Source organism: Scophthalmus maximus, chromosome 4, assembly GCF_022379125.1.
Source record: "Scophthalmus maximus strain ysfricsl-2021 chromosome 4, ASM2237912v1, whole genome shotgun sequence".
Taxonomy (NCBI): Eukaryota; Metazoa; Chordata; class Actinopteri; order Pleuronectiformes; family Scophthalmidae; genus Scophthalmus; species Scophthalmus maximus.
Genome location: NC_061518.1, coordinates 754,721 through 778,646, shown reverse-complemented (window position 1 = coordinate 778,646; position 23,926 = coordinate 754,721). Strand labels below are relative to the sequence as shown.

The 23,926-nt window shown below is 45.7% G+C and overlaps 1 protein-coding gene across 3 annotated transcripts; it reads right to left on the bottom strand.

Moving 5' to 3' along the window:
• Nucleotides 1-804: 804 nt before the first annotated feature.
• On the bottom strand, nt 805-23,926 carry cngb1a (cyclic nucleotide gated channel subunit beta 1a). 3 transcript variants are annotated; one of them, XM_047331457.1, is made up of 35 exons: nt 23,774-23,925; nt 21,793-21,934; nt 21,571-21,610; nt 21,422-21,485; nt 20,678-20,777; nt 20,539-20,558; nt 19,609-19,708; nt 19,383-19,473; nt 19,243-19,300; nt 18,589-18,621; nt 17,821-17,881; nt 17,672-17,699; nt 15,370-15,482; nt 14,405-14,499; nt 14,020-14,157; nt 13,682-13,723; nt 11,703-11,952; nt 11,502-11,535; nt 10,531-10,660; nt 9,867-9,953; nt 9,614-9,762; nt 8,540-8,782; nt 7,385-7,593; nt 7,239-7,289; nt 6,274-6,360; nt 6,126-6,190; nt 5,362-5,484; nt 5,043-5,184; nt 4,708-4,867; nt 4,523-4,620; nt 3,663-3,746; nt 3,467-3,585; nt 3,190-3,336; nt 2,083-2,272; nt 805-1,277 (listed from the first exon to the last, which is right to left on the bottom strand). In XM_047331457.1, exons 2-35 carry the CDS (start codon nt 21,931-21,933, stop codon nt 1,065-1,067), a joined length of 3,705 nt encoding a protein of 1,234 aa, XP_047187413.1. In that variant the 5' UTR covers nt 21,934; nt 23,774-23,925; the 3' UTR covers nt 805-1,064. The 3 variants fall into 3 exon arrangements, with proteins under 3 accessions (XP_047187413.1, XP_047187415.1, XP_047187414.1); XM_047331458.1 differs by having other exon boundaries at nt 1,135-1,443; nt 23,774-23,926; XM_047331459.1 differs by lacking the exons at nt 20,539-20,558; nt 21,571-21,610; nt 21,793-21,934; nt 23,774-23,925 and having other exon boundaries at nt 21,422-21,461.

Genomic DNA, 23,926 nt, shown 5'->3' with positions numbered 1-23,926 from the left:
CGGAGGAAATATATGTTTATAAGAATATGTTTTTTGTTTTTTTTCACTTTATCCATTAAGATGGTGCAACTGATGATCATCATCTTGCAGGTTCCGGTGACTCTAATCTTTGCATCTTATGTGTTCAAGATTTTATCAATGATTTATTATTCTATTCTTTTGAAGTGTTTTGATGGTCTCATGTATTTTGAGCGTGTGTGGCTGTGCGTGTGTGTTTGTGTTTTTTCCTCGTCCAAGACAAACTTTGTTGATCTGGTATCATAAAGTTTAGAATTTTGAATTAGCCAATCATATTTATAATCATGTTTCCAACCACAATGGTCCTTTAAAGGACCAAACTGGTGCACACACACACACACACACACACACACACACACACACACGCGATGCTGAGCGACCTGGAAACTCGTGGAGTAAAATCATTACGCTTCGTGTTGGAGCTCAGTTTGTGTCACTTATCGACTCGTTCACAATGGAAACAGGAAACACATGATCACTGCTCTGACATCATCATCATCATCATCATCATCGTCGTCGTCATCGTCGTCATCACTATTCAATGTGAAGCTGCATCTAAAACGAGCTCAGCTCGGCGAAGGACACATTGAAACCAAAGCTGCAGGAGACGAGAAGCTGGGGATTCTGGGAAACGGAGTTTCACGCCAGATTTCTTTTGGTCAGTCTTTTTCACAACAGACGCTTCTCTTGTTGACGTCTTTTTTTTTGTCTTTTCTGTTTTTTTATTGAGTTTCTTCACACGGGTGAAACAGCGCCCCCCCCCCCCCCCCCCCCCCCACACCCAGCTTGTTTGTTTTTGTTTTTGTTTTTTTGGCTCTATATTTTCAAATTCTTAAATCATCATTTAACGAAAGGAGGAAAAGAAAACCATCTTTTAACGATTGAACAGAGAGAAAAAACCACCAGAGAAGAAGAAGCAGAACCGTCTGTGAGACCAGAATGCACTGGGGCATTCTTATAGTCCCTCTCTGGTGTTCGGTGAAAGGCATTCTGGGAAGCACAGGGACTCCATCAGTGAATAGCAGAGGAACACGAGGCAGGCGGGATCACTCCTCCTCCTCCCCCCCCCCTCCCTCCGTGGGCAGCACCTCCACGGTGAGCACCTCCTCTCCTTCCTGTCGCGGCGTCATCCTGATGACGACCGAGCTGTCGGCCGTCTCCGCCACCGTGTCGTTGTCGTCCTGCGCCGGGAAGACGGGGACCGGCGAGCGGCGGTGCATCGGAGAGGGAGGAGGGAGCGGAGAGATGGAGGACCGAGCCTGGGGGGGGAGGAATTTATTTCTCTTTCATTCAATCCTTCCTTCATTTTTCATTATTGTTTTCTTCTTTGTTTCTTTGTTTCCTGTCTTCATCCCCTTTGCTTCCCTCCTTTCTCCTTCTATCTTTGCTTCCTTGATATTCTTTCCTTTCTGATCATCTTCCTCCCTACCAGATTAATACAACATTACATGAATTCCGCACTGCTCCTCTGAATTTTTATTTATTTTAGACATCATTAAACTTATCAATACAGAAATAATTGTAATATTTTCAAAATTCTTAGATTTTTTTCATTAAAAAAAGCAAAGTGATCAAAGCACATGAACAAACATCAGTGTGATAAGAACGACCTCACATGACAGAAACATGTAACCTGCTAACATGGAGGGGGCGGGGCTTATGACCTGTACTGCATCCGGCCACCAGGGGGCGGTCAGGAAGATTATTTACTTATTTACAGTCTGTGGTTTTTAAAGGTGAACAAACCTCCCAATGTTCCCTCTCACAAAAAATGAAATTAAATATAATATTTTCATTTAATCCTTCGACATTGACAGAAGTCTGAGCAGCTAATTGTTGTTAGCTTGTTATATTTTCTAATTGAGAAAGATAGTGTTCTATAATCTGTAAACGTAACTCTAGAGGTTATTATTCTTATTATTACATTCATAATTAATTTATTTGACTGATATTTTGTGATGATGTTCCATTAATGAAAAACAATTCAAAAACAAAGCCGCAACTGGTTAGCTTAGCTTAGCATAAGGACTGGAAACAGAAGGAAACGCGAGAACGCCAACGTACCTCTGCCGCGGCCTCGGACTGCCTGTAGGCCTTCTTCAGTTTGACGAAGGTTCCTTCTATTCCCGCCTGCTCCGCCACCTTCAGCGCCGCCTTGAACATCTCGGGCGTGTCCGGTCGCGGCGGGACGACCTGCACCACCTCTTTGCCTCCGTCCTTCTCATCCGGCTTCTTGTCCTTCGTCAACATCTTCCTGCACAGACGCACAGTCGGCAGGTTAAAGGAACAGTGCAAAAAAGAAACCTTCAAACACGTTTGTCCCACACTTTGCTTAAAATAGAAAAACAGAATCCGACCTATGAACAGAGTGAAACTACAGACGCCTCGTACCAACACCCACAGCACCTCCAGCACCTCCGGCCGCTCTGCTGCGGCACCATGATCTGACCCAGGACATTGATCCGACCCGACTGTCTCCGACCGTCAGTGCCGAAAAGTAGAGCGAGCTGAGCGAGCAGATTAGAAACGAGGCTAATCCTGTTCAGGGCGCGAGAGGCCGGAGGAGGCGGAGACGAGCAGGGGACGTTCGCTTGTGTCGCAGCAACACGTGAAACTCACCGTGTGGACTTTTCATTATCATATTCTATTAATATTAGAGGCTCAAATTGTCCCAGTGGTCACTCATGGTACTGCAGCAGCAAAGCTCATTACCCCAGAGACCCTCGACATAAAAAAGAAACGGTTACTCTTCTTTGAATTTTGAATTTCTAATCCTCTGAGTTTTTTTACTTTCATTACGTCTCGTGTGTAAAGTCACTAACGAGCAGTGACTGTTCGTAAAGATGGACGACATGACATCACTACTGCACAGACTCAACACAAGATGGCGCCTGAATCTGAGATATTTTGGCTTTGTTTTTGTACAACGAGAGGAAGAAGAGATGTGTCGTCGTCTTCATATACAGTCAGTGATCGTCTTTATATACAGTCAGTGATCGTCTTTATATACAGTCAGTGATCGTCTTTATATACAGTCAGTGATCGTCTTTATATACAGTCAGTGATCGTCTTTATATACAGTCAGTGATCGTCTTTATATACAGTCATTGATCGTCTTCATATACAGTCTCTGATCGTCTTTATATACAGTGACTGATGGTCTGTATATACTTGGCCTTCTTGCGGAGCAGCTTCTGGGACTCGGGGTAGTGCACCAGGATCTCTGCCAGGTCTTTCTTATCCAGGATGAAGAGGTTGGCGAATCCGTGCGCCTTCACGTTGGCAGTTCGTCGGTTCCCTCCGCCTCCAGCCAACAAACTGACCAATCAGAGAGAGAAGGAGAAGTGACATATATATTCCATACAGCGAGAGGCTCCTCCCCCTCCCTCCCAGGTGACCGGCTGTAACGAGGTTAATTGGATGAGAGGCGTCAGGAAGCCGCTCTGACCTGATCTCTCCGAACACCGAGCCGGATCTGATGGTCACAAACACCGTCTGCAGGTCAGGACCGCCCACCACCTGGACCTCCCCCTGCTTGATGATGTACATCTCCCTGCCAATCTCCCCCTGCGACACACACACACACACACACCAGGTCAGCCCAGTCACAGCCCCCCCCCCCCCCCCATCAGGTGAGGACTCACCTTTTTACAGACGAAGTCTCCAGGCAGGTAGACGACAGACTTCAGCCTCGTCAGCATGTCGAACACCATCTGTCTGTCACAGCCCTGAGACACACAACCACAGACACAATGACAGACACACAACCACAGACACCCAACCACAGACACAACAACAGACACAATGACAGACACACAACGACAGACACCCAACCACAGACACACAACGACAAACACACAACCACAGACACAATGACAGACACACAACGACAGACACCCAACCACAGACACAACGACAGACACACAACGACAACACAGAGACACAACGACAGACACACAACCACAGAGACAATGACAAAAACATTAAGACAGACACAAAACATAAAGACCCACAACAACTGACACACACAACAACAACACAGAGACAACAGACACACAACAGACACAGACAGAGACACGTGCCAGAATGACTTCCTATTTTTTAGTTGAAGAAAAACTTTGTGTGTGTGTGTGTGTGTGTGTGTGTGTTTGTTGTTTGTGTGTGTGTGTGTGTCTGTGTTTGTTGTGTGTGTGTATTTGTGTGTGTGTGTGTGTGTGTGTGTGTGTGTGTGTGTCTGTTTGTTGTGTGTGTGTGTGTGTGTGTGTGTATGTGTGTGTGTGTGTGTGTGTGTGTGTGTGTGTGTATGTGTGTGTGTATGTGTGTGTATGTGTGTGTGTGTGTGTATGTGTGTGTGTATGTGTGTGTGTGTGTGTGTATGTGTGTGTGTATGTGTGCGTGTGTGTGTGTGTGTGTGTGTGTATGTGTGCGTGTGTGTGTGTGTGTGTGTGTGTATGTGTGTGTGTGTATGTGTGTGTGTGTGTGTGTGTGTGTGTGTGTGTCTGACCTGAAACAGTGCGACTTTACTGACGATGGCGTAGTTGACGTCCACAGCGATGTCCATTCTCATCTTAGTGGGAAGTTGAATCAGCAGCTCCTGTTCGTCTTAAAGAGACAGGACACAAACTGTGAGTCTCCTCCCACCTCCGCCGCCCTGACGTCGCCCCCTGCTGGTCGCTCTGTCGTCCTTACCCAGCATGCCCTGGATCTTCCAGGTGTAGTCGTACCAGGTCTTGATGCGGTTCTGGACCTCTCGGGGGATGTGGTAGGAGTTCATGTACTTGACGGTGCTGTCCATACAGGCCCGGTAGTAGTTCTCACCGGCTGTCGCCGCGCCGACCACGTCTCTCATCTGAGACGAGCAACGGGAACCGAGTCAGGTACGTACAGTATGTAGTGTGTGCTGTAAATGCCTGATTACTTACTGACGTCTTCATAAGCCTTTATTCTCCTACACAACGTAGAATCAATACAACCATAAAGAAAAACTCATCAAGTCATAAAATGGTGGAGGTTTTTGAACTCACCTGACCGATCATGATAGAAAACGCAAAGACGCCGACGAAGTAGTTGATGAGCTGGAAGCAGATCTCGAAGACGGTGGTGGGGTCGGGCAGCCCCCCGATGGTGATCAGCGTCTTCACGGCAAAGTAGTAACAACGAATGTAACTGGAAGAAGAAGAAATAAAATATATACTGAAAAATGGTCTGTCACTTTTTAAAACTTTTTTTCTCCATTTTTATGCGGCAGAAAATTTTTTTCAACAAGTAAAAATATCCACCAATATCAGTAACATGAGAAATGAGATATATTTGAAAAAGCAAAATGCTGGTCGTTCTTCTCACGCGTTGCCTTTCCCATTGTAGACCCATTTGGTGGATCCCAGTCCTTCGTAGTCCGAACCCCAGTAGAACAGACAGGCGTTGATGTGCAGAGAGTAGAGCAGGTATGTGGAGGTTCGGATCACCCTGACACACACACACACACACACACACACACAGAAAGAAGAAGCTTTAATGAAACAAAAGCACACAAACACACGCTCAAAAATATTTATGTGTGGAGTTCCTCAAGGATCGATTCTGGGACCACTGTTTTTGTTTTTTTTGTTTCAACTTTTTCATTTTAACGCTGAAGTTTCCACTATATTGACATATTGATTAATGATTAAAGGCTCAGGCAGAGAAAGTTGTCTTTTCTCAGATACATCAGAACACGTACATCTGATGACGGGTCCATAATCAGACTGTTGTCCGCGCCACTCGAGAGCGTCCGAATAAAACATAGGTTGTATTTTGTTTCACAGACTGAGGATCTACAGATTCTCCACAGAGTCCAGCAGCCGCTCGATCCGCTCCTCCACTACATCCACCATGACAATGAACCTCCAGAAAGAACTCGTTACATTTCGGTGTGGATCTGGAGAAAGAGGCGGATCCAGGAATTGTTTTATCACTTTCTCTTTTATCACCTTTTATCTTGCTGTGATGCAGGAGAATTTATTAATCATAAAACGTTGATGTTTTCATTTGTTTTTATAAAGTCTGACGACGTGTGGACACAAGGCCCACAGCGCCCCCCGCTGGTGGGAGTTTATTGACCTCCTCACCTGTAGATGTAGGCCTTCTTCATCACGGCTTCCATTCTGTCGTTGAACTCGAAGAAAGCCATGTACTGAGAGAAAACACACGAGTCAGCTTCGTCTCCACAAACGCTCAGCGGCACCAACGTCTGAGTGACAAAAAAAACCTCCTGACCTTCAGCAGACGAGGGAACCTCAGCAGAGAGTTGACTCCGGTGAAGTAGTAAAATATCTCCATGGGAAACAGACTGATGACGTCCATCTGTAACACACAACACACACTGTAACACACTGTAACACACACTGTAACACACACTGTAACACACACACACACACACACACACACACACACACACACACACACTGTAACACACTGTAACACACACACACACACACTGTAACAGACACACTGTAACACACTGTAACACACACACACACACACACACACACACACACACACTGTAACACACACTGTAACACACACACACACACACACACACACACACACACACACACACACACACACACACACACTGTAACACACACACACACACACACACACACACACACACACACACACACTGTAACAGACACACTGTAACACACACTGTAACACACACACACACACACACACACACACACACACACACTGTAACACACACTGTAACACACACACACACACACACACACACACACACACACTGTAACACACTTTAACACACACTGTAACGCACACACTGCAACAAACTGTAACACACACTGTAACACACACACACACACACACACACACACACACACACACTGTAACACAGACACTGTAACACACAACACACACTGTAACACACACTGTAACACAGACACTGTAACACACTGTAACACAGACACTGTAACACACAACACACACTGTAACACACACTGTAACACAGACACTGTAACACACTGTAACACAGACACTGTAACACACAACACACACTGTAACACACACTGTAACACAGACACTGTAAAACACTGTAACACAGACACTGTAACACACAACACACACTGTAACACACACTGTAACACACACAAAGAGAAGACAGAGGTGGAAAAGATTAATTTCTAAGTGTTTTCTCTTCTTCAGATGCTCAGATTGTTTCTCACCTTAAATCTCTCGGTGGTCATGTAGTTTTCTCTCATGTCCTTTTTATCACACTGTAAAAAAATGTCCAGGTTAAAAATGTTTGTGTTGAATTTACTGATAAATCAAAGCGACTTTTTATCCCTGATGTTTTTCTGACGTCACTGACCACAATGTCTCCTCCGCGGACGAACTGCAGCCTGGGCTGGAAGACGAGGATGTCGGCGATGTAGATGAAGTCGCAGGTGTAGTCGACCAGCAGCCACAGGTGGATGTTGTCGGCGGTCTGGTAGGGGAACGCCCAGCGGACCGGGATCAGCCACACGTTCCAGTTCCACGCCGCCACCACGACGAACAGCCAGAGCACGTAGATCAGGTCTGTGGAGACGGAACGTCCTCAAGTAACCTTCACAACGTCACAGACTCCACAGAGACCACGACTCGTTTTCTTCCCCCAACAGATTCATAGGTTTGACAGAAAATCCTCAAATTCTCGGTTTGGAGAAACTTGGAGCAGAAAACATTCTGCTTTTTTGGTGAAAATGACACAAACGTCACAAATGACTGAAAGAATGAATATCAACAATATGATATATGAAAGTATGAAACATCCAAATCTGCTACTGGGGGGATGATTGGATGAAATATTGCAGAGGAAATGCAAAATACAAATCGAAACAGTCAGAAAATCAATATAGTGATAATCCAGAACTCCAGAGATGAAGAAATCCACATGTCCGTAATAAACCTGTCCACCTCCATTAAAAACAGAATCAAACTGTGATTGGTCACTTATCACGTCTCATCACAGTAGGACGGATGGAAACAGAGATAAACTTGATCACGTAGACGACCAGATGAGTAATCGTTCACGTACTTGCTGTGTACTACACGTGTTACTTCCGTATTCCACTAGAGGGCGCCACAGATCTACATTCTGTAAATTAAAAAACATGGCGACTCTGGAGGACGTCAGTCTGTGGTAACTTCTGAGATCGCGGCAGAAAGAGTGATGGCGGCGCATCGTCGTGGATGGTGATGTGAGGAATTGAAAATCAACGACGTCGTGACAACGGTGAGTATCTGCCCCTACGCTGCCCCCTACTGTTCATGCGTTTTGTATGACGCGTAGCATTCATTTCTGATCAATCGGACGCAGGATACGCGAGGCAGACATGATGCTGTCCTGAAGTAAAGAGTACATCTCCGACCTGACACCCATTTCCTGTCTGATTACCACAATGTCGATGTTAATATTAATCATTGTTTTAATTCATCATTTTACTTCCTGATTATCAGCCCCAGTTAAATCACAGAGACTCACCGGTGAACGGGTCGATGCTGTCGGGGAAGCGGTATTCCACGATGGCTCGGAGCCAGTCGGGCATCGGGGGAAGTTTGGGCAGTTGGGGAATTTTTACCGGGAATCCCATGAATTCAAAGAGGAACTTTGCCTCTTCTTCTTCTCCTTTTTCTTCTTTTTCTGCTGCTGCGGCGGCAGCTTCGTCCTTCTTCTCCTCCCCCGGGGGCGGCGGCGGAGGAGGGGGAGGAGGAGCTTTGCTCGGGGCTGCAGAGATCAGACAAACTTCATCAGACGATTCTGGTGAGAACATTGATCCGTCAACAGGAAGGAACATTCAATATACAGTGTTGGTTAAAGGGCCCATATTGTCATAATTCAGATTCACTGGCTTTTTCATAATAAACAAGATCTCGGGTCTGTAAGTACTGTAAAAGTGTCAAAACGGTCAATAAACAGACAATGCACACAGAGTTCGCCCAGTTGCCATGGAAACAAAGAACGAGCGAGGAAGTCGACCTTTAGCCAATATTGTTTTGATAAATTGGAATTCTTAATGTTACATTTTCTGTAAATGGTCACGTTATTATCATAATTACAGTATTACCAATAATAATCTAATCTTCTTGGTAAAAAATAGGATAATTAGGACTCTTAGAAGACAGAATCATTGCATGTGATGTTTAATTCCTCAAGGAACAGTTTCCACATTGTTGCGTTGACAAACTGAAATGATGTCGTCACACTGTGATTCACCTTTTTTGCAAAGTCGCTGTTTAACAGTGTAACTGTCTTGTTGTGTTTCTATTGGCTGAATGACGAACACGAATCATACATGAAATAAGAATCAAGAAAATCACATCCAGAAAATATTGTGAAATTTGCATGTGCAAGGATCATGATGCATCTGCTGCAGCAGCCGCTCACTACTCACAATTTAAGTAACTGATCAATTTATCAGTCTGTTTGTTACCGGACTGGCATGTGCTGCGCCTTTGATTCATTTGTGATTTGAAATTTCATATGAAGACATAAAAAAACAAGGCAGAGACTCGATGACACAAGAAGACAAGTGTGAAAGGAGGCGTCAGCTCGTACAGGCCGTGGGACTTTCCCCCTCGGACTCGTCCGGGTCCACCAGCCGGTCTCTCTGGCGCTCGGTTCGACCTTTGAACAGCCTGACCAGCTCGCTCAGACGGTCCTGGACCACGACGCTGCCGACACTGGCGGCCGACAGAGGACGCATCCTGCGGGACGACAGCGACGGGACGGTGAACATGGTGGAGGGGTGGAGGACGGGGGGTGGGGGGGGGGGGGGTGGAGGACGGAGTATTTGTGTAACTTGACTCACTCGTCATCTGCAGTCAGCAGGTCTCCCTGACCGGACCAGGTCCTGAGATCCGTCCCCAACAGCTCATCATCCTCCTCATTAGCAAAGCTGAGGCGGACACAGCAGGAAGACATGAGGACGCCACACGGACACATAGGATAAAACATGAGGTGATGAAGAAAGAGGTGGAGGAAGGTGCAGCAGAGTGAAGTGAACAGAGAGGATCCACACACTGGAATTAATCCACTCCTCTAAACGCTGTACAGTTACTGGACCTCCGCAAAGGAGGTTCTGTTCACCCTCTCAAAACACAGAGTTTCTCTTTCCCGTGCTGGTGCGGTGGTAGTGATGCATTTAATGTCAACCGGAAAGAACTGAAGAGAGGAACAACTTTAGACATGAAGACGAAGTCGGCAATAGGATTATGCCGCTAAAATTTAGGAGGCTTCCAAGTGTCTGATGTGTCAATTCAAATTGTTTTGCTCAGAGGAAGGACCAGAGTTTAAAAAGAAACTGATCGACGGCGAGGACAAAACGGTTCCTAAGTACAGTTCAAACTTTGAGCCACTGATCAAATTATTTTCTAAATGCCAAAACACATATCATGCTTTCAAGGTGTAGTGATATGTATAGCGCCCCCATCAGGTCAGGGAGCAGCAGTGTAGATGATCTACATGTCTGTTACCTGAGTTTTGACAGCGGCATGTCCGGGACAGTAGTGGAATGTGGTTCTGGGGTTGTGATAATCTGGGGGATGTTGAGGCCTTTCCCCTGCCCCGCCCCCTGATCCACATCCTCCACCTTCAGAGCCGGAGCTTCATCCAAACCGTGACCACAGACCGGACGACAAAACGACAAGACGACAAGACGACAAGACAAAAAGAGCACAGACAAAACTGTTGGACATCTGCCAACAAATTCGGCCAAACAAAAACAACAGTCACTGCAAACGAGCGAAGCCGAGCACAGCACGAAGATCCACGTCTTTTAAGATCACCTGGAGTGTGGTTAGCTGTTAGCTGTTAGCTGTTAGCCGATGGCGAAGCAGCGCGGAGCTGTGGAGCATCATGGGAGTGATGATGAGGAGGATGGGGGATGATAGGGGACACCTCTAGGCAGAATGGTTTGTTTGGCACTGTAAAGGTTTGGATCTACGAAAAATTAAATGTCTATGAGGTTTCTCTAAGGGTCTTAAGAAGGAGGGTGGGGCTTAAGGCTGCTGAGGATTCTGGGAGGTGAAGTTAAGGCGTCTGAGGCGGCTGACGATGTATTCTTGCGCCTGGTTGCGGAGCTGCAACAGCTCCTGGCTCAGCAGCGCAAGCTCCGGCGGCAGGGTTGGCATGGATAGCTTGGGAGGGTTGAGGTAATTGTCATGCATCAGCTTCCTGCAGCTCTCCAGACAGTCGGCAGCGTGAGGGATTCGAAGCAGAAAGCTCTGTACTGGAGAGCAAAGGTCAGGAACTGGACGGAGAAACAGTCAGAGTCAGGGACAAGATGAGAACTTCACAAGATCTCGGTCGGACCGATTTAATCCAGAATTACAGAGCTTGTTCCAGACAGGGAAGAAAAGTGTAAGGAAACTAAAGATTGAACAAACATGTTGAATTCATTAAATTCAGATTGTATCTTCATAACACTGATTTATGTTGATCTCACCTCCACATCCAACTTCTTCTGCTGCTTTGTTGCCCTAAATGAAGAACAAGAAAATTCTTATGGAGCATGACTGCGCCTACTGAAGGTCACTTTGGCCAACAGCATCTACCAAATTAATATGTATAACATTATTTTCAGTGATTAGGAACATGTTTAAGAAAATTGGGTTCTTGGTGTAGAGTGATTCATAAAAAGTTTTACCTGCTCTGTGGTGGTGGTCCGAGCTTCTGGAGCCTGAGACTGTGGTTGTTGGGTGATTGGCTGTGAGACCGGACTCTCCAGGTCTCGCCTCTCTGATCCTGGCTCCACATCTGTGGATGAAGGAGTCACTTCCTCTGGTAGTTCGGATTCAGTGGGCAGGGTTGGCAGTTTGACTGTTCCTGCAGCAGCCCCCACTCTGTCTACTTGAGCGTCAGTGTCATCGTCAGCTGGACAGACGTCTACCGGGCACCTGGTGAAGAAGGGCAGGTGTTATGAACGACCGGGAAGCAGGAAGACCCTCCTGAAAACCTGCAGAACTGATCCTTCCACTGGTATGTTCAGGGGTGGAGGTGGAAGACAGGTTTGACAGTATGTGGTGAGACAACATTTAAAGGAGGTCTAATTTCATGCAAAGTCAAGAAAACGATTAGGCTGGTGGAGAAGATTGTAGATTTGCTGTAGGTGGTGAAACAAGGTGAATTCAACAAAACACAACTCGGTTTACATCATATCTGTGAATTTACAGCAGCAGCACTCCTTCTTGCCTCAGTCTTGCCTCATCTGTATCTACTTCAAATAATTTCCTAAATCTCTGAGAATTCATGTTACAACCCCAGGTGCTAAATGGTGACACATTGAAGTTCAAGGGACTTACAACAACAAGAAAAATATATCACCAAAGTTAAAGGTTCAGTGTGTAGAATTCAGGAGGATGATGAGATCAGCAGAGATAAAGCTAAGGATTATGTTTTTGTTACCTTAGAATGAGCCTTTATTATTATCAGGAGAAGGTCCTCTTCCAAGGAGTCTGCCATGTTTCTACAGTAGCCCAGATTGGACAAACCAAACACTGGGCCTTTCATGTTTTCATTACCTTAATACCACCGTGAGTTCTCCACATTTGGAAAGGAAGGGTGAGGGAAGGGGTATTCACTTGCCTGCAATCTGTAACATCACCACTAGATGCCACTAAATTATACTGGCTGAAACTTTAAACACGAATGTCGACGCAAAACTTTGGGCCAACCCATCAAGATATTTCAACAGAGAAGTGAAAACGTTGACCTGTCTGTGGTATTTGTTGAAAAGTCAAAGGATCACCAAACTGTAAACTTTCTATCACTGGAACCATGAATGTCTGCACCAAATTTGATAAAGTGTTGGACCACCTGCCTGATTGACCAAGATATGGCCAGACAAATTGTTGTATTGACTGTAAATCTCCAACCTACCTTTTGAGGTTTGACCTGAATCACAGAAGAAACGTTGGCAAAAAGCAACACAAAATTAAGTTAAACATAATAAGAGGAAAGCTTTTTAGGAACAGGCAGGCGGCAGGTGTCAAACTGTTTGGGTATAAAGGTCTGGCTCTAGTTTCTGGCTAAACTAAAGCCAACGAAGCAGGCTCTGGACAGTTTCATCCTTGCTGTGGAACAGTGGACCAGCTCTTGCAAAGGTCCCGGAGGAGTCATGAGAATTTACCCGTCCAGTCTATCTATTCTAATGTGTGGGTGAAAATGGCCATTGGCTAATAAATTGGATCCAACTCATAGGCGCGATGGGGTCATGTCACCAAACCTTTATCTAAATATGGCCGAGCTTAGTCATCAGGTTTATTCTCTTCCTCAGCAGCGACTTTGATATTGTCCTCCATTACTTTAATTTCCACAGGACTCCTATTGTCTCTGCTGTCTTCGCTCTTCTCCTAAAGGTTCTGCAACCTGAACGGTGTGCAGCATGGGACAAACAAGAGGAAGAGCCCCTGTCAGACAGTTCAGCTCACTCTTTCAGAAGGAAATTAGTTTCTAAAGCATCTGCAGCATCAGAGTCAGGCAGACAAGCAGCAGAGTTTGAAGCAGGAGAGGGTCCGGTGGCTCAACTCTAACTTTGCTAACAGAGAGTGCTCAAACTCATAAAGGGCATTACAAAATGCACTGAATACAGCACATAACAATTCCCATACTAGAAGATTAACTTACTCTGGGTCGTCCTCGTTTTCCTCTTCCAGGATGTTGGGGAGTCTGTTGAGAACACACACCAGGACGGTTACTGGAGGATGTGTCTGAGAGAACACATAGCATCTCTGGTATATGAAGTGCAAACATTGAGTTTCTTAAACATTAATTCCATCTAAAACTCAGTTTTTCTTTGAGCGGAAATAAAATCCTGCTGGTGTTGTGAGATACTTTAAATAATTAAAAACTTGCAGGTCCTTCTTGTCCGTTCTTGAAAAGCTGACTGTTTGGAGATGCTGAGTTTTGACTGAACAGTATGTGTTTGCATTAATACACATGCTGAGAGGCGTTATCCGACTTACTGCTCGCTGGACTCTGGCAGTGTTTCTATGATGATCTTAGCCGAATGCTCCACCTCCAGCTGGCGGACTGCCTCCTCCGCTGCCTTCCTGGCTACTTCCTCTGCAACACGGGCCGCCTCTAGACGCTCCTGCTGCAGTCTGTACGAAATGAGGGAGCTCAGACACCCACCGAAAACTCAGAACAATTACATGATTAAATTGCAAAAAATTAGTCCAAACAAACAGACAAATCGACCAAAACTCCAGCTGGTGTCAAGCAAATACTTAAAGATCAGATGCAGTAGATTAACCCGGACCAAAGTGTTGGACAGACAGACACTTGTGGGACAACAAAAACAATCAAACAGAAAATTTAGTACATTAGTCAGTGAGAGTTGTCGCTAACCTTTCCTCCATGTGAGCTAGAACTGCCTCTCCTGCCTCCTTCTTGGCGCTGTCCCTCAGCGGAGTCCAATCCATTTGCGTTTCTGCATCTTCGTTCTGCAGCCGACAACAAGGAATAATCTCGGTTGGCTACTATTTTAGCACCTAGCATCAAATATGACATGACAGATGTGACATGGACCCTTAACACCTCCCACCTGGTGAAAAAAGGCTCAACAGAGGCTTCTCTTCCTGAGGAAACTCAGGAAAGCCAAGCTACCTTCTCAGCTCCTGGTGAACTTCTACAGGAGCACCGTAGAGCGGATTCATCTGGCACTGCACCGTCTTCATATAGGCTAGCAGCATCAGCAGAGACGCAACCCACCCAGGCCACAGACCGTTTGTCCCCATCGCCATCAGACAAGAGATACCGGACTTTCAGGACACGGACCACAAGACTGAGGACCAGCTTCTTCGCCAGAGCTGTATCTGCCATTATGTGTATATTTTTCTTTTAGACACTCTTGATTTCTCTTCCTTGTCTTGTTTTTAAATCGCTGCTGGTGTCTCCGAGAGCTACCAATCAAAATTTCGTCGTACACTTGCAGTGAGGATTAAGCCTTTTATGTCTTATATCATGTCATTGATGCAGTTATCACCCTGCCACACTGTACTATGCTAGGGTCCCTTCCATGGTCTTCCCTCTTGTACCCTGGTGTCCTTCAAAGTACCTTGCCACCTACCACGGTACGAGCTCGGTAGCCTTTGAAGTGCCAACCTTGGTACTTCCATGATGTCCTGGTTTGTTCCATGGGACTTCCATACCTTTGCCACGGTGCCCACTCTGGTTGGCATTTCAACATCTATGTTAAAAGCTATTAGATATAAACCGGCAATCATGTCAGCAAAGCCTTGCAGACATTAACCTCAAAGTAGAGGAGCTGGTCAGTGTCACGTCAAGGCTGTGTCAAGATGAGCGAGACTCACCTCCTTCCTCGACGCCTGCAGATTGGCTGTGTTCACTTCCCGCGTCGCCTCCGTGTCCTCGTCCGGTCCCACGTCCTCCAGCACCAGGTCCGTCCTCTGCTGCGTGATGCTGACTGAACGCCACGGGGCAGGAGAGCAGTGCTGAGGATTATCTGTGGCGTAGTTCTTTGTGAGTCTTATTTACTGTGAGTACAGACAACGAAGGACTGATGATGCTGGTCAGGAGTAAATGTGTACCGGACACTGGGAGTCTCCGCAGGGCTCAACACCTTTCAACTAACAATTCACACATTCTTCTGTTTTTTAAACCTTAAGAAATAAATGAAATACTGATGATTACATTACACACATACAGAAACTGTACGTTGTTTGATTGACCCATGACTGATTGATTGGTTGATTCCTCGTCGCTGCACTTTCAGGTTTGCCGACCAACACAAACAAACTAAAAAAAACACTCAGTAAAGAACTTTTTTTCTTCAAACAAATGTCTTTATTTTCATGAATACAGAGCAAAAGGCTTTAATCAGTCGCAAACAGTCCTGAACTACTGACGACCACAATTCCAGATTTAAGAATTAAGAGCTCGTGTGATTTTCCATCATGAGGAAGCACCGGTGGCAGAACAATAACTGAGCTGATCAGTTTGTCCCTGCAGCTATAGTTCACTGTAACACGGATTATGAAGCAGATCCGTCCAGTAACGACTCACCGACACGTCATAACTGATTCTGTGAGTCACTGAGACTTTTATAATATATTAGATTAGAGATCACTAACTCATGTCACCACCGTCCTCAGAAGATAAACGTGTAGCTCACAGAAATGCATCTCAGATGTCATCTTTCATTCTCATGTTTTTCAGTGATGTTTAGAAAAATATTTTTTTTTTATTGTAGTTGTGTAAATACAACGTGTGACCACACGGCTTCATCTGTCTGTGTCTGTGGCTCAGTCAGTTAAAGTGTGTCTGTTGCTGCCAGTGTCAGTGTCAGTGAGAGCGACTCTGTCCCGCTCGTCCTTCTCCTTTTATTTTAAGGGGCTCTCGCCGCCTTTCCCCCCTGAAACAGAAGGAGAAGAGCAGCCGGGTTAGAGTCCGCCCTCATCACTGACCCCTGCTCCCTGAGAATCAATACACAGCCAGCGACGCCCATCAACCAATCAACCAACCAATCGATCAACCAATCAATCAATGCGTTCGTTTCCGCAAAACTTGACACCTGGCTGAAAAGGGGCGTTTCACAGGAAGTTCACCTGTGACGTCACCGCACCATTAAACCACCAGAGGTCAGCGAACACACGACTCTGCTGCAGGTGAGCTTCTTTTTAAAGTTACAGAAAAAGTGCAGTAAAACAAGGACGAAAAGACGATGCTTTTATTAGGACGGAAGCTTTTTATCGAGGAGACGTTAACGAGACGAACGTCTTCTCTCGTTAAAAATATAAGAAACTGTTTGCGAAGATTTGGGATGAAGTTGAAATCTCACCTTTCTGTGGGTTGTCCACTCATCATGAATGATTCTACTTCTTCTACTATTTTCATTATCATTATTTCTATCGGTATTATTCTCTTGTGACGGTTCCGCACCACTGCCTCTGGGGGCAGTGGTGAGACACAAGAGAGAAAACACTTGAAAATAAAAACTAACTGGTTGATTTTATTGGATTTAAGTTTGTCTGGTAAGTTATTTTCAGTTGTGTTGAACTGGCTCCACACAGTCGACAAGACCCACCCCAACTTTTATCATTCATGTCAGATACTATGCATGTAGCTGGTAAATTGATAGCGTCAACACGAATATTTCATTTTAAATTGACCTCCGTCCAAACTAACACGCCTCGACCAGCGACGGCGAGGAGCAGGGACGGCGGCGAGGTGGAGCTGTGACTGACGGGAAGTGATCACGCGGCGAGTCGTGACTGATAAGAACCAATCAGGAAGTAGAACGTGGGGTGCCGCCGTTTACAAAAGGTCTGCAATTATGAATTTTTAGAAATAAAACGTTATAAGTGTGAACGTAGCTTGAGGTGTTGAGGGCGCTGAACCAAACATCCCTTATCTTTACGTGAAAATAACCATTTTCATTTTCATATAACTAGTTTCTTACATCAGAACAGATCTTTCTGATCCCTTCTCATTACTTCAAGCTGCTACTCGTCGACCCTTCGTCATTTTTTACGCCCAAACTGAGCCACGTGTCATAAACGTGCAGCGACTTCACACAGCCTCATGTCAGTGCGACGTGATCGTATCATGCACGTGTTCATGTGTGAGTGTTTGCGTTGGACAGGTCGTACTTACTGCTCTGCACTTCACCACTGCCCGAGTCCTGCGTGACCAGAAAAAAAAAAACACATCGTAAGAATAAAGACATATTCAGAGACCGTCTGCTGCCTTCGCCTGGAGTTACAGTACGTTGACGCGAGAGGTGAGAGGAGGCAGCGACTCACCTGCTTCTGCACCGGCTGAGGCAACATGCGCCCGATGCCACTGAAGATCCAGCCCATCATGCTGTCGACACGACAACAACACGTTAACGTCACGTCAAACACAGTCGCTCTCTCACTGCGCGTGTAGCTGGTAAATTCATCGTGAATTATAGTGAAAGTAGCAATACGACCAAGGACAAATAAGAGTCCTACGTTCATAATCATGCAAAAGTACAAGTACGGACATTTAATCAGAAAAATTAACTTAAAGGTTACAGGCCAAAAAAACGACAACGTGTAATTAAAAACACTGGTGGTCATTGAGTGAACTGCAGTCAGCATCCCGGTGAGATTGCATCAGGCCACTATGCTGCCCCCTGCTGGAACCAGCTCCCAATGGATGCTTTAAAAAAATGATCAAAAACAGCTGTATTTCCTGATTCCTTCACTTGTATCAGACATGACCTGTTTTATTATTTGTGCCATTTATATAATATTTTTTGCTTTACCCATTTTTATATATTTTCTTATGCTTCTTGAATGAGGTCTGGGTATGATAATGCTCTTTACAAATAAATTCCCCTTGCTCACGAGCGAGCATCCTGGACATCCTGGTAAAATAATATATGAGACTGAGAGTGACGGACTGTCATCAGACCAGGTCACTAAAGTTACTCTGGTTAATGTAGTGATTAGGCGCAGACGCGTCGTCCATCTTTGTTTGCTGTCTATGTGTGGGCTGCGAGCTCTGATGCTGCTGTCACGTTGGACTCATACGTCTCCACCTACTTGGGCTGCTGCTGCTCGGCTTCTCCGGAGGATCTGAGCGGAGAAAAGAAAGAAACGCACAGTCACTGGATCCGGTGGGAGAATTAGCCTCCTGCTGTCGTGAGCTCTGTCTGGTGTCATCACCAACACGTAGGATTGGAATGAACGATCAAGTCTGTAAAGCTTCTCAGTGGCGGGAAATGTTTTAGACAAGTGAAAGAACCAATGCAACCAAGTAAAACATACAAGTGCAATCCTTCTTTCTACTTGAGTAAAAGCACAGAGGTCTGATTTGCAAAATACAGTTAAGTAAAAGGTTGTGCAGTAAACTGTCTTTTTCCCACCACAGGCTAAACTTCTACACATGTGTGTAGAAGGTTCCGCGTGAATCAGTGCAACAGCACGATTGGTTGAACCGTTCAGCTGTTAAGCCGACGACGGGACGGGAACACGTCGTAAAACTAAAAACTGTGGATTGAAAACCAAACATGAAAAACTGCATGAAAACTCAAACCTTAAATAAAAGAAAAACCCAATTTCCCTTCACATAAAATAATGAATTACACCCGTCTGATCTTGATCCTTAACCTGTTGTTGTGCTTCCATTTCCTCACATGTCTCATCATATGTCTTATGAATTATTACTGTGACATGACCACTGACGGATCCACTCACTTCTCAGTGTCGGCAGCTGGTTTCGGGGCCGGCGGGGCTTCTGGAGGAGGAGCTTCGGCTGTGCGAAAAAGGAGCAGGACACGTTCAGATATGTAATATTAATATGGGTTAAACAGATAGACGTATAAATGTGAAGGTACCTTTAGTGGAAGCAGGCGCCTCGGTCTTCTCGTTGCCGTCTGTCTTTGAGCGGACTTGGATCTCCGGCTGAGGAACCACCTTGTCGATTCCCTGTTTGATACAGGAAGTGACAGTGATCTACAGTAAATGACCTATACTGCAGCCGGCCACCAGGGGGCGATCAGGGTGATTTGGCTTCACTTTTTGGCGAGCTGTCATGTCGTCCATCTTTATTTCCTGTCCTACCTCAGCGGGACGTTCAGCTGCTGCCGATTCTTTGACCTTCAGATCAGGCTGAGGAACGACCTTCTCCAAACCCTGAGCGATCCACGCTAACATCCCCTTCCTGAGAGGAAACAACAACAACAACAACAACAAAAGTTTATATTTCCATGAGGTCAACATTTCATAAAGAGACTTCACCGGACAACAGCTACATGTGCATTTCTTTTTGAAAGAATTATAACAGGAATTAGAGAAAGAGGCCAGCTCACTATTTGGCATCTGCCTGTTGGTGGATTTATAAAGCAGCTCACTATTTGGCATCTGCCTGTCGTTGGATTTATAAAGCAGCTCAGTATTTGGCACCTGACTTGGTGGCTTTATAAGCAGCTGACTTTTTTGGCAGTCAGTTTGATGTTGGATGTATAAAAAGGATCGCTATTTGGCACTGCCGGTTGGTGGATGTATAAAGCAGCTCATTATTTGGTGGTCTGCCTGTTTGCAGATATATACAGCAGCTCAGTATTTGGCACTCAGCCTGTGTGCGGATATATAAAGCAGCTCATTATTTGGCGGTCTACCTGTTTGCAGATATATCAAGGCAGCTCAGTATTTGGCAGTCTGCCTGTTTGCGGATATTTAAGCAGCTCAGTATTTGGCAGTCAGCCTGTTTGCGGATATATAAAGCAGCTCAGTATTTGGCAGACAGTGCTTCCTGTCATTGTTACTCACTCGTCCTCAGGTTTACTGTCGTCCACAGAGCCGAGAGAACACAGAGGGAACATCAGGTCATTTTAATCTGACAAAATTCCTTTTTAAATTGATTGTTCATACAATTACATCCCATAATACAACGACGCAGACGAGCGCTGGAGACGGACTCATGTCATCTGTCGGTATTAAGTGTTTGAGCAGGTACACACACACACACACACACACACACGCTGTATTTACCTGCCGGTGGCGTTTTCCTCCTGTAAACACACGTGACGACAAGAGGAAACACAGACAACATCACAACATGCAGACGACCTGAACTGTGACTCTGAATCTCTGCGGTAGAACCTGATCCCGGGTCAGAGTCGGGCCTCACCGTGCTGCAGCTGGAGGTGGCCCGGCTCAGTGAGACCGCAGGTTGAGGCAGAGCTCCGCTGATCCACGTCAACACGCCGGGCTGAGAGACGGACGCCGCGCTGAGAAGACAAGACAAGTTCCCTTTAGACGATCCTTGATTTGACTTTCAAATATATCGTGCGAAAAACAGACAAGCGTGACGACGCGCTGAGTCGGGGCGATGCGCACAAATGTGGTTACGCTTCACCGAGGCAGACGAAGACAACGGCTAGCCGCAGGCTAAAGTGAGCACGTTAGCATTGAGTTGAACCGTCCTGGGACGATGACACGTACAGTGAGACATCGACAACTTCATTAACATCTTCAGCTGATGAATTGGCTTGTGGGATTAAGTTGTTGTTGGAGGCAACTGGGCTTTTTCCCACTGTCGTGGCTGACGTTAGCTTAGCATTTCTTTTCTAGCATCTGCCGAAAGAAACAATGGCTGCATCCAAAAGGCCATCTGGTACACTAACAAACTTTTTTATGAAACCAACTGTACGTGAATTTTATACTCTACGTCGACAGGGACTGTGAGTGTTACACCGACAGGAAGTACTGGAACAAGGAACCATTACAAGTTTTAGCGCACGACTCAATAACATCTTTATCACAGATCTGATTGTTTTTAGATGTTTTAACGAAGAAACTTTACAGATTAAACTTTAACATTCGATAACTTTGGTTCTCGTTGTAGCTCGTGTGGTGTCATGGTGACACTCACCTGTTGCCCTCGCCGGTCTTTGCTTCCTGTTTGTCGGCACCTGGAGCTTTCGGATCTTTTGGAGCTGTTGATTAAAACATTTAACGTACGTTCAGTGTGAAGCAGAATTCAAACGGATCCACGTTGAGTTTCCCGCACGAGTGACTCACCTTCCTTCTTACGCTCATCCTGAAACGTCACTTTCTTCTCCTGTTCAAAGGACAAAGTCGTGTCACGTTACAGACAGTACGAATAAAATAATACAAAGTTTATCGTTTGTTCATTTAGGGTAAAACACATAAATGCATATTTGTCTGTGAAATGGGAAACGTATCCAGATCCAGAAAACATAACAAGCGTGGCGGTATAAACAGAAAGGAGGCGTGGTTTACTTGAACAGTGGGAGGGCCCGCCACAGGGGGCGTGGTTGGCGCAGGAGGCGGGGCGACGGCTGGTTTCTCCTTCTGCTCTTCATCTTTTTTGGACGGCGGCTCAGGCGGCTGGGGAACGACTTTGACCACCCAGCTCAACATCCTCGATTAAAACACAGACACAGTCGGTTTTAATTACTTAAATGACCTGGATACTTTTAGTTCTACAAGAAGAAACTGTTCCACCAATCTCGACTTTTGATTTTCCCTCAAAATGGATCTCGATTTTTACCAAAGCAGCTTCTTCCAGAAAGAACCACACATTTCATTTGACAAAAAGAAGAAGAATCTTAGCGCACAGTACTTTAGTAACTTCCAGGCACATGTAAAAAGGCTTTACCGTTCTTGTTTTGAGACCTGAAAGCTCTTGAAGCCGATGCATTGTGCTTCCCTCCGTTCTGTACTTAATGGTGTTTAGCTCATGTCTGGCTGAGTGTCGGCATCAATTAGAGCTGACTGATCATGACCCTAATCCTCCACAGGAGGGCCGGCGGCAGGAAACAACAGCCTCACTGCCGCTGAGCGTCCGTACGGCCATTTAATACGGTGTCCAGTTCCCCACTTACACTTTCAGCTCAGGGATTTAAACATATAGTCTGATTTGAAGACCAGCAGCCAGTCGGGGAACACGTAAGGTAGTTAGTGATCAGCTAATCGGCCAGTTAGCCCGTTAGCAAGACGGACAGAATGTAACATCGCTTAAATAGATAGATAGATAGATAGATAGATAGATGTTAAAATGTATTGAAATAATAATGATGGTAACAAAAGCAGAGATGCACAAATAAATTATCCAGCTAGCTAATCAGTTAGCAAATCAACCAGCTGATCAGTCAGTCTGAAAGTTAGGTTTTTGGTAGGTTGAGCAACTAGCCAATTAGCCAGTTAGCTAGTCATCCAGGAAACCAGTGCAGTCAGTCGCTCAGCAGAGCGCCATCTTGGTTTTTCGCAACCTGCACGGAACCAATCAGAACCTGCACCAATTGGACGGTACCAGCTGTCAACCATGATGTACAAAATGAACATCATGATGTATTTAGAGAAGACTTCAAACTGGAGATTGAACCATAAACAGTACACAGAACACAGGCTTCAGGCTCTTCAGCAGTGGCTTCTCTTTCAGGACCCGGCGTCTACGTCCATTTTTATGAACAGTCTGTGCTCCAGTTTCTGCAGGTGCATAAACCTCAGATGCTGATTGGAGCAGCGCCCGTCTGGCTCGCCAATCAAGATCATGCAATATGGCCGTGAAACATTCGCAGCTCGGTCGGCCTGTCGTGCGACGCAGACGTTACTGTCCGCATGAAAAAAGCGCTAGTTAGTTGTTGAGAGTGTGACTTTGTCATGATCCGGAGGTTTCTCGTGACTCAGAGCGGATCGCTCACACGTAGAAGAGTTGTTTCTTTGTTTTAATCTGCAGCCGTTGGCCCTATGTCCCCTTTTAGTTCAACTAATCTATTTGTTTCTACGAATTTTTTAAAATCTCCTTAAAATAAATAGCTTTCATTTTATATGAAACCAACTTTTTGTCTGTTGCTGGGTCACAAGGACACGACACACACAGGTCAACGTAGGTCACACAAACACGGTTGCTGGTCGTCCAAACTCTGCCTTTTGTCCTGCAGCTCAAAGTTTAATGAACAGTTTCCTGGTCACGTTGGTGGATTTTCTACTGATGATCTGATCTACTGACAAAAACCGATCCAGTGTTTTGTTCGTTGAGTCGACCACGTGATCCCAGACTGATGAGGCTGGTCAGCAGCTGCTCAGTTCTCCATCAGAACATAATGAACCTGTTCTCCGGCCTCATCATCATTTTAAACAAACCAAATAAAAGTGTGACCCAGCTGGAGACACGGACGCTGAGCAGGCAGAGTTTTCAGGGTGTCGTGCGGAGGTGGGGGTGGGTGTGGCCTATCTGTTCGGGGGGCTCTGGTCCTACCTGAGTTGCTCAGTCGGGGTCCAGCAGCATCGCACGGAGCTGCGCTGAAGAAGCTGTGAAGACCTGCGGAGATCTGAGCTCTGTGGGAGGATTACTGAGAAAACACTGCTAACAGGATTACTGAGGACGTGGAAGGAACAGGGAGAGCGGGAC